The following is an 11229-nucleotide window of genomic DNA, read 5'->3' as shown; positions in this document are numbered from 1 at the left end:
GGACTGTCTGCCTTGAGACATTGCCACCAGCAGAGCCCAGATTCACCAGAATGGCCTTGGTGGTGATCCTTGGATTCTTTTTCACCTCTCTCACTATCCTCCTGGCCAGCACAGGTGTCACTTTTGGCTTCCGACTAGGTCCTCTGAGATTTTCCACAGTGCGGAACATCTTGTATTTTTTAATAATACTTTGCACTGTAGCCACTGGAACTTGAAAACATTTGGATATGGCCTTAGCCCTTTCCTGACTTGTGCGCAGCCGCAGGTCCTCACTGAGTTCCTTTGTCTTAGCCATGACTGTCCACAAACCACCTGCAGAGAGCTGCTGTTTTTCACCTGTTGAGTTGATTAAAACAGCTGTTCCCAATTCATCAGGGTCATTAGGATGCTTTAGAACAGCTTGGACTATTTGGAATGGTATAGAACTTTGGACTTTCCCAGAGACTGTGACAGTTTGTGAAGGGTATGAATAATTCTAGACATGATACTTTTTGATCAAATGTAAATAAAAGCTGAGAAATATTTTTTTTTCCACAATGATGCCTCTTGTACATCATCTTATTATCTTTTGGGAGACACCTGTGTCATTTTCAGTCAAAAAAGAACTTGCTGGTTGAATAAAAGTAACTTTAAGTCAAAATTTGCCAGGGGTATGAATAATTATGGGCTTGACTATATATATATAAACATTTTACATTTTAAACATTTTACCAATTTTCAGAATTGACTCCTGAGCACTGTGTGTGGCACTGACAGCTCATAGTCTCTTAAGAACTTACAGTTAAAATTGATTTTAATATCAGAAACTGCAGTACATAACATAAGAGACTACAAAAATCTCTGCATCTTACATACATCAATGTATGTCCTCATATACTGAATGAACTGTTTTTTTCCTTTGTTTTTTCTTACAGGTGCATCAGTTTGTGATACATTGTGCTTTTCTATCTGTGCTCTATCCTTTTGTTATAATTCTGATTGCAAAAACCTGCCAGAAGGGACAGGATTTAAAAATGAAAAAAAAAACCCATCGTACTGTGGAAGAACCTTCTGTCAGGATCATACATCACTGGAAAAATGTCAGCTTCCTTCAAACAGAAAACAGCTGAATTTACCAAAATATCAATATCAGTAAACTAGCACATGCTTTTGCCTGGCACCCAACTAATTTCTGCCATTACTACTTTTACTACTACTACTACATAATCAAAATTAATTATTAAAAAAACACAATAAAAGAAGTGGCATCCAGTGTGGTGTTCTGCTGTGTTACACTTTTAAAGCACTTATTAAAGGTAACCAAACCCTTTTTCTTTTATGTATTTTTGAAATTCACTTTTATATACTTTTATGTTTACCATCTGTTAACAGCGTGCTGTATGAACACAGAAAAATAAGTGTATGTCATGCGCATTTCACTTAATTTTATTGACAAAAAATGAAAGAACAGTGTTTGGATTTTCATGTAATTTAAGTTTATCTGTTTAAAATTCTCATTATGCCAGATAAAAATAAAATACAAACCTGACTAGAAGTATGTGAGATTACACAAAAACACACTTTTAACACCCCCTTTAAACTCTAAACTAAATTCTTTGGCTAATAAGTGGTCATTATAAACCCCTCAGTGAAGTATTTTTTTTCTCAAAGGGAAAAATGTAAAATAAAATTTAAAAAGCACTATTTTAGATAGTTAATGATAGTTTAATTATATTAAAGAACAGTTTTCTTTTACTTCATTTTAGTTTCCTAACTTCAATGAGCTTGGATGGCTACAGTTGTACTACAGCACTCAGTAAAGTGAGGACTATTTCTATTTACACTAATCTTTCTCAAAGGATTTCTGTTTAAAGTGTATTGTGCTACTAAGACCCCCATGAGGATGGTGGCCCCAGACATGATGATGAAGGAAGAGGCTACATATTTTTAGTAGCAACCATAACGACTGGGAGCTTTCGCTTCTTCATCTCTCTGGACATCTGACACCAGACACAGGCCATACAGAATGTCGAAAGCACGCAATCGTTACACATGGTGCCCTAAAAACAAAACACAATGACGTTTGGTCAGCAAGTGGCTAACCAGACCAGTTTTTTTATGTTAATGTGTAAGAGGTGAAAGACCCCAATGGCTTAGGTAAGAAATAGTCTTAAGCACCCTTCCTGAGTTTATAGATAAAGAGCAGATTATAAAACACTGACGGAATACATGATGATCTATAAAAATTATTCAGACACAGAATGATTTAAGAAAATAAAGTTTCTTCCTTTAAAAATCCAAAATATGGTGATATATAATCTTTCTTTTGTTATAATTTGGTCATGTTATAAAGGTTGTTTTACACGTTTTAAGGTTGTCAGTAGGCAAAGAAATTATTAACACAAATAAAACCAACTTTTAAAAAGTTGAAACAAACTCCTCTCAAAAGTATTAGTGCAACAGATAACTGAGTGGCTGAAGGCTAAGTGAGTGAAAGATAGATACATTTAAAAAAAAATAAATCAAATTTTGGCCTTACGCTGATGCCATAACGGTGTCGCATGGAGACCCTCATGGACATGGTGGCCGGCGGGATAATGCCGCCCACCCAGTCGGCCAGAGGGAGACAGAGATTTTCCCCGTAGTCTCTCGAAGTTTTACAGGCGAAGCAGGGTAAGCAAAAGTAAGCAAAAAGGCCTTAAAAAGGAGAAATGATAAGCACAGTGCATTGGCAGTGAATTAGTACTTGCTGTGGTATAGATATAAATCAGAGACACTTACACTCTGGCACATTTTCACAGAAGTCAAATATCCCAGATGACCATTCATCCGACCCTTGAACATACATCACAGGCTGAGGCTGCGTGACGACCATCGTATTAGACATGATGGAGTCTAAAGGAGGAACCAGGTTGAAAGTTCATAAGATCACAAGGTTAAGCACTACAAAAGTAATGTGTGAGGCTGTTGTGGAAGAGAGCAGCCACAACCCTTTATTAACCATCATTTTTGACTTAAGCTAACCACATCTAACCAGTGCATTTAAAACTTGACAATATAATCAGATATTTCACTTATACAGATAATCACAATGGCAGATTTAAAAACAGAAATTTTGTTTGCTCAAATGAAATATTCCCATGTATGATAATAATACAGGCTACACTTATAAAACAGGCCATATTACGTAGACCTGCTCAACTGCTCCCTAATCAGCCAACTCAGTTCATACACAATGAAACAAACTCCTTTCAAGAGGAGTGTGTCGGCATGACACGACCGAGCATCAGAATGAGGAAGAATTATGATGAAGTGACTTGGCGTGGCAATCTGAGTGTTTCAGAAACTGACGATCTGCTGGGTTGCAAAGAACGAGAGAAAATATCTAGTGAGCAGCAGTTATCTGGATGAAAATGCCTTGTTGATATCAGAGTTCAGAGGAGAAAGGTCAGACTGCTTTGAGTTGATTAAAAAAGCAACAGTAAGTCAAATAACCACTTATTACAACCTAAACTATGTAAAAGAGGATCTCTCAACACACAAAATGTCGAACCTATAAGCAGATGGGCTACAACAGCAAGGAGACCACACTAGTTGCCACCTATATCAGCAAAGAACCGGCTCACTGAAACAGGATGATAGAAGATTGGAAAAATGTTGCCTGGTCTGATGAGTCCTAATTTATGCTGAGGCATTCAGATGGTATGATCAGAATTTGGCATAACGAAAGTGAAAGAATGGATCCGTCCTGCCTTGCCAATGGTTCAGGCTGCTGGTGCTGTAATGATCTGGGGGATATTTTCTTGGCACACTTTGCGTCCCTTAGTACCAACTGGGCATCATTTAACCCTTTCATGCATAGTGGTCACTGCAGTGGACAGCTATTCAAAGGCAGTTTTCTTGTATTTGTGTCAGTGTTGATAGTATACTTGCACATAAACCACTAAACTGGACATTGATTTGTCACTCCATACCCTGCCACCCACTGGTCAGTCAGTGTTGTCCACCTAAGTGTACTTTGAAAAGTACATGTTTAAAAAAAATGAAGTTCAAAAATTTTTTTTTTTCATGCCTAAAGATGAATAAGAATACTTAATAAAAAAAAATCCTAATCGTGGTTGTCATAATTCATGTATGAAAGGGTTAACCACTACAGCCTAGCTGAGTGCTGACCATGTCCATCCCTTTATGACCACAGTGCACCCATATTCTCATGGCTGTTTCTAGCAAGATAACGCACCATGTCACAAATCTCTAATCATCTCAAACTCGTTTCTTGAACTTCTCAATGAGTTCCCTCCACCCAAATGCTATCCACAGGAACCAGATCTCAATGAAACATAGCATCTTTAGGATCTGGTAGAACAGAGGAGTCCTATCATGAATGTGCAGCTGTCAAATCTGCAGCAGCTCGGTGATGCTATCATGTCAATATGAACCAAAATATCTGAGAAATGTTGCCAACACCTTGTTGAATCCATGCCACAAAGATTTAAGGCAGTTGTAAAAATAAAGGTGGGTCAAATCCAGTACTAGGCAGGTGTACTTAATGAAGTGGCCAGTGAATAACTGTACACATATTTAATATGGCTGCAAAGGAATAACAGTTTCAGTGCTCAGTTATCTAACTGCACACTGCTACAGCTATGACAGCGTACATCACTGCACATGAAAGTTAGACACAATAATTCAGAAACCACATGCCAACCCAAAACTCTAAAAGACTGATGACACAGAATACTTTTTCAAATTAAAATCATACACTTTCACTCAGTTTATTTATCCACATCATTAATTGCATCATTAATGCATGAAAATGACCTTATGAGGATATAAACAAAATAAAATAAAATGCCTTACCTTTTGTGTTTGAAGATAAGAGAGCTCTGAGTTCAATGTTGAGCAGACACAGGTGATGTTTGCTTTCCGCAGCTCTTTTAAGTCCTTTTACACCAGAGATCACCTGACAAGACAATCAGGACATACCGGTTCACCACTATTTTTTTGATATAGTTGCATTTTCCACTGGAACGCACAGAGGATTAAAAGAAAAACATGGAAAAGAATGTGTAGCACTGCTTTAGTTCTTTAATTTCACTGAAAAGAAAAGTATGAACGTTAGTGCACTTTATACCTGAATAATAACAGGATGACATGGGGTATAAATCTCCAAAGTGACTGTTCAACTTGTTGGGTTGATTTATTTCTTTAAAATGTGTCTGCATGTTATAAACAAAGATGTTGTCTGGCTGTTCAGACCAATTCTAGTCATAATCTGCACGCATTTATGCACTTTAAACCTCCATATTTCTCCTTTTCCTGAAAGAATATTTAAGCTGTTTGTAGGTAGGGACCTATTCCTACAAGAACATTTTAAAAACTGTCTCTAATAATATACTGTTCCCTGAACAACTGATACAGATGTAATGTAGGTTATTTTTTAAATAATTCAACTTTCTCGTTCCAACAGAAGGTAGACTTAGTTAAAGGAACAATTGGTGAAAATGACCCCAAACCAAAACAGTATTTTCATTAGACCTGGAAGAAAATTGAAACCTTGGTTTAATCTGTGATTAAGGTTTGGTTGCATTTTGATTATAAAGAAAAGTTTGTCTGTCAACAGCTGGATTAGCTGGATTGCAAAAGTCTAATTTAATTAAAAGTTTCTAGAAGTTTCCTTCACTTTGTTTCCTGTGTATGTCAGGGCACAAGACCACGAATGTTGATTTTCAATAACTAGACAAACAAACATGACGCAAAAAGTTGGCTTTGGCATCAAAAGGTCACCTCTTTGTTCATTCCAATGAAGCCATAAGTACATAAACCTCTCCCAGACTCTATTCAGTATAACAATCACCATTAATGTTTCATTTAATGATACACATCATCATCTTTAAGCAACAAACCACATTAAAGGAACACTAAAGAATGTACCGTGAATGTTAGGGAACGATGTCCAGACCAAAACACTGTTGGGAAACATTGTTAATAAAATTTTATCTAGACAGACACTAAAGAAATGATTGGTGCTTTACAACTTTGCTCTTTGCCAACAAACAAAGGGTTAAAGCCTGTAAATGCAGATTAACCTAAATAGCTTGAGAAATCCAAAACAACAAACAAAGGAATGGAAAAAGTTTTTGACTGTCATCTGTGCTGTGAAGATAAAGCCATCCTTATACCCTTCCAGCATAGCTCTGCATTCCTGTTGCACTTGAATACCACTGTGACTGTTTTCTCAAACACAATGACAGGTTTAGTCAGAGTTACCCACTGGAACAGCAGACATGTCTGAATAGATCCAGCATCAGTACTTCCGTCTTTCTTCAGTATAACTATCAGCTAGTTAACTTTTTGGTAAGGCAGATAAAGATTTCTTTTACATTACTGAGTGAGAATTTGAAAAGTTGAAAAGTTATGCTTTTAAACTTCTACTGGAATTACTAAATATTTTTTAACCTATTTAGAGTTTTCCCAATTTTGTTCTGCATTATCTAAAACAGGGGTGAGCAACTCCAGGCCTCGAGGGCCGGTGTCCTGCAGGTTTTAGATCTCACCCTGGGTCAACACACCTGAATCAAATGATTAGTTCATTACCAGGCCTCTGGAGAACTTCAAGACATATTGAGGAGGTAATTTAGCCATTTAGCCAGCTGTGATGGATCAAGGACACATCTAAAACCTGCAGGACACCAGCTCTGGAGGCCTGGAGTTGCCCACCCCTGATCTAAACTCTTTATTATCAGAAAAAATTATTTACAAACACAACAAGAGGTGTCAAATTTTATATTTGCATTTATTAAATAGCTGGTGTACTGCTATACTACTGCAGAAAGTAGCGTATACGTGACTTTGTCACAATAAACACGTCCAACATAAAGAAGGAATGCTTGATGGGAATTTAGAACCGGTTCATAGCCGGCTGCTCCGTCAAAAACAAACGCCATCAGACGTCCCAGTTTCATTTTGGTCACATATTTGTATGACAGTAGCTACTAATCATGTTAACGTCCTCCCATGTTAGATTTCACACCTGCAACACTCAAAAGCCCTTTTCTCCTTTCTCTTTCTCCACAGACTGAGAGATACTTTCTTTTTGTTCCCACACCCAGAAAATGAATGTAACATAAATCACAGAAGAATTCAATAAAATTGTACAAAGTCAAAGATAATACTGAGGTTGGTGAACAATAGACACAGTAAGGTCTGCAGACAACTACTTTAACTTCAGAGCTTTTGCTGTTCAATGACTGTTTTGCAGCATTGTCATTACCTTTCGCCCCAGACTGATGGCCGCTATGAGCCAGTGCAAACCCAGCAAACTGACCCTGATGGACTTCGATCATGGGTCTCTTCAACACGTTCTCACTCCCATTCCATCCCACTCTGAACTTTGATTCTGAGAGGTTAATGAGTAGGGTACAAGGTTTCGGAGTGTGCGAATGCAATTTTCAGATGCCAGCAATCACTTCACTTAGTAGTTCGGAGCAGTTTCAACACCCTCTTTGTTCTCGACTAGTTCAATACCTGGAATCATGCCAAGTGCATGCAGCAGAGGGAAAAGAATAAAAAGCCACAGACTGTATGTTTAATGCACAACATAAACAAGAGGTTTCTTCTTTTTTTGTAGCCTTTTCTGAAATGTACAGACTTGTCAGTCTTGCTGCTTTCAAGTTTCTGAATTCCACCTTCACACTAGCACATGAGAGCTGCCCAGCTGATCATGCGTATTTACAGTCACAACATGCTAAATGATGAGACTGAAACAATACAACTTCAAAACAATTTCAAATTTGTGGTAAACCTACAAACACTGTCTAAAATGGGGTTCACAATGTAAGGGAATAGTGAGAGTAAGATTGCTAAAGCAAAGAAGCGTTCAAATCCAAATCAGCCAAGGCAGCTATTGTGTGACAAGAAATAAATACAGCCTCTGTAGCAACCAGACATTAAAGATAATCAGAATGATCTTTATTTGACCAAGTTTGTGCACACAAACAAAAAATCTAATGCTGGGCTTATGCTGGGCAGACACTGTGTGATTTTTTCAGTCGCGTTATTCAGCTTCTGCTCAAACTGCACGATTCACTCGCAGGGGTTAGAAGTTCGCAGGTCACGATGCAGGGTCTCACACTGCTCTGATGCTCTGATGCGACCTGAGTGCTCACACTGTGCGTGCATAAAATGAAGGTTATAACAGAAAATCTGTCACTCGCTCTCCCTCTCTGTCTTTCACTCACACAGACTCACACCACCACCATCAACTTTGCTAAATTGCTAATGAAAAACATTGATCAGGCAGCTGTGATTGAGCAGCAGTGTAAGCCCAGCATTACACTGTGTGATTTTTGGCCCATTTTGAGCCGATTTTTGACTCGTGCGACCGTTTTGGGGATCGGCCCGAGTTTCGCCTTCATCATTTGTCGTGCATCGTGTTGTATACGTGGGGTAACGAGAAGCGATTAACACCTCACGACCAGCTCTTCAAACAGGTTTGAAATCCTCCCGACCGTCGTGAGGGTGTCACCGCAGTCGCTCACACTGCGCACGCGCAAACACATAAATATCGGTGAAAAAGACGGAGTAGCACAGCAGTGCAGCGTGTGATCTGGACACAAGCGATGGAGGCACTTATAGAACTTTGGAAAGCCAATCCGAGCCTTTTCGATGTGGCCTCACAAAATTATCAGGACCACAACAACCGTGAAAATAGCTGGATCTACACTGCTGCTCAATCACAGCTGCCTGATCAATGTTTTTCATTAGCAATTTAGCAAAGTTGATGGTGGTGGTGTGAGTCTGTGTGAGTGAAAGACACAGAGGGAGAGCCAGCGACAGCATTTCTGTTATAACCTTCATTTTTACGGACGCACAGTGTGAGCACTCAGGTCGCATCAGAGCATCGGGCCATATAGTGTGAGACCCTGCATCGTGACCTGCGAACTTCTAACCCCCGCGAGTCAATCGTAGAGTTTGAGCAGAAGCTGAATAACGCGACTGAAAAATTCGCACAGTGTATGCCCAGCTTAACTTCAGTTCCAGTTCAAAAAAAGAAAGATTTTTGTTAAGAAAAAACAAATTATAGAAAGTCTTAAGAAACTATATGTGCAAAACTAAGAAGTGCACTGTACATATGACCTGAATGATAGAGCAGTGGGTTATTTCACAGTGTTCATCAGAGAAACACCCTGAGGGAGGAAACCATCTCTGTGATGGGTGGTTTGGGTAAACAGTGCTCTGTAGTGCCTGACTGAAGGCAGTGGGGTTGAACAGTTTATATCTGGGATGTAAGGGCTCTGCAGAGATGTCTGTTTCCTAACCCTGGACATGTACAGGTCCTGGATGGATGGAAGACCAGTGCCGGTGATTCTCTCTGTCGATCTGATTGTCCTTTGCAGATATGTGTTTCCTGTGCACCCTTTTACTTGTAAAACATCCACAGGTTTCACTTGTTAGGCCGTAACTGATTTGGTGGGTCTTGGAAGACAGACTGACCCTTCAAACCGTGCGGTAACACTCAGAAACAATAGGCTAGTCTAAGCAGCAAACCTATGATAGAGCTACAAGCTACATGATGGCTGCAAAGCAAATGAAACATCAAAACGTCCATTTTCTTCCACTGTCCAGTCTTTCAGAAACACAAGACTTTACATGGACATGTACTTAACAATATTTAGCAATTTTATTTTCATCATCAGAGATGATAATGCAGTCAGTGTAGTTTTGGCCAAGCTTTCACTTTGAAGGTTTGGTTGCTGCTAATCAGATTCCTCAAGTCCCTACAGTCTGGTGGATTTCCTACTGTCCTGGTGACAGCCTGCCCGGATTACCATTTTGTCAATTCTTGATGTCAGTGAACTGTCATGAGTCTTTTATTCTGCAGTCTATCTTGTCCTTGATCTGCTCTTAAAGTGCTAATCTAATCTGAACCCGCAACAGGTGCTGCCGCTATGCTGAGCTCATCGAAGCAGCAGAGCAGAACAAGGACTACTCTCAGCTGCAGTCCAATATGATGGATTCAAGTCACAAAACATATAGTATTATTTAGTTTTTTCAAAACAAAGGCAAAAAAAGCAACTCTCTGAGATCAAATCCGACTCTCTGAGAAACACTGCTGTCTGGAATGTTAGCAAAACTGGCACAACTCACTCAAAATCAAGATATGAGACAAGAGGCAATCGAAAAGCATGTCTCATGCGGGCACAGATGCTCTGAGCCATGCCAGACTGGCGCACGAACAAGTTTTAAAAAATGCCGTTGCTCAACAGAAACCAACATCCTGATTTCCAGCGGTCCTGCCACCGTGTTCACTCTGGCACGTTGTTATGTTGCATCAGTGCAAACAGAAAAGAAGACAGAAGTCCTGCACACTGAGATTAAAGTTCAGCCACGTCACATAATGCTGACTTTTCTTTTTCTTTTTAATCAGCAATGCCAAACAGTCTTTCCAAGGTTGCTGAGTTCAGCGGAAGTCAAATGGAGGAAAACTAAAGAACCAATCCTCAAGCATCTTTGGTTATATACTACAATTTTCAAACAGCCAATCTGTTGTGAAAGAAATGTAACATGCCTCTAAAGATGCTCTCTCTGAACTGTTCTTTATGGCTTTCACTGGCAACCAATGTTCTTTCCAAATAGCCTCTGCTTAACGAGGAGGAATACAAACATGTTACTTCTAGGTTTAGAAATCGCAAAGCATATAAGATGTTCCCAGTTACTAAAGCCGTCTGCACTTCCAGGTTAACACTCACATCTCTATACTGACATTAAAGTGAAACAGAATAAAAGAATATATTCAGTTTTCTCAACTCCAGCTTAGGTTTTTAGATTCTTTCAGCCAATCATATTGTTGTGCTACTCTGAAAACCTTATTTCCAGTCACAGCAGGCAGCTGTGTTCAAACTGTATCCTCCTTCCCAGCAGACAGAAAGTTTTAGCAAACAGCTTGTGAATTATGGATTTTGAATTCGGACGCTAATGCTAATGCTATATTGAATGTAAATAAGGTGAAAAATATGCATTTTACATAATCTGAACTAAGTTATGGTGCTGGGTGGACTAATCTGACTGGTGAAAATAAGAAAGCACGCCAAGTACTTAATGTGCTTACACATCCTATTAAGTGGTTATATGCTTATGACATCTGTTTATTGGGACATAGCCTAAAGAGCATTTGTTTTTGTTTTTACGAGTTGCCAACAGACCTACTTTCACTTTTACTATTTGCAACACTGAGCTGCAGTGTAACAG

At 39.1% G+C, this 11229-nt stretch overlaps 1 protein-coding gene across 1 annotated transcript; it reads right to left on the bottom strand.

Moving 5' to 3' along the window:
- Positions 1-775: 775 nt before the first annotated feature.
- LOC116328534 (cornifelin homolog B-like) lies at positions 776-4942 on the bottom strand. The gene is made up of 4 exons (XM_031750350.2): positions 4840-4942; positions 2761-2874; positions 2519-2676; positions 776-2039 (listed from the first exon to the last, which is right to left on the bottom strand). The coding sequence occupies exons 2-4, from the start codon at positions 2864-2866 to the stop codon at positions 1917-1919; spliced, it is 387 nt and encodes a 128-aa protein (XP_031606210.1). The 5' UTR covers positions 2867-2874; positions 4840-4942; the 3' UTR covers positions 776-1916.
- Positions 4943-11229: the final 6287 nt, after the last annotated feature.

This window comes from Oreochromis aureus, linkage group 10 (assembly GCF_013358895.1).
Source record: "Oreochromis aureus strain Israel breed Guangdong linkage group 10, ZZ_aureus, whole genome shotgun sequence".
NCBI classification, from domain to species: Eukaryota; Metazoa; Chordata; class Actinopteri; order Cichliformes; family Cichlidae; genus Oreochromis; species Oreochromis aureus.
Note: the sequence above shows the minus strand (reverse complement) of the source record. Positions and strands in the feature narration are given on the sequence as shown.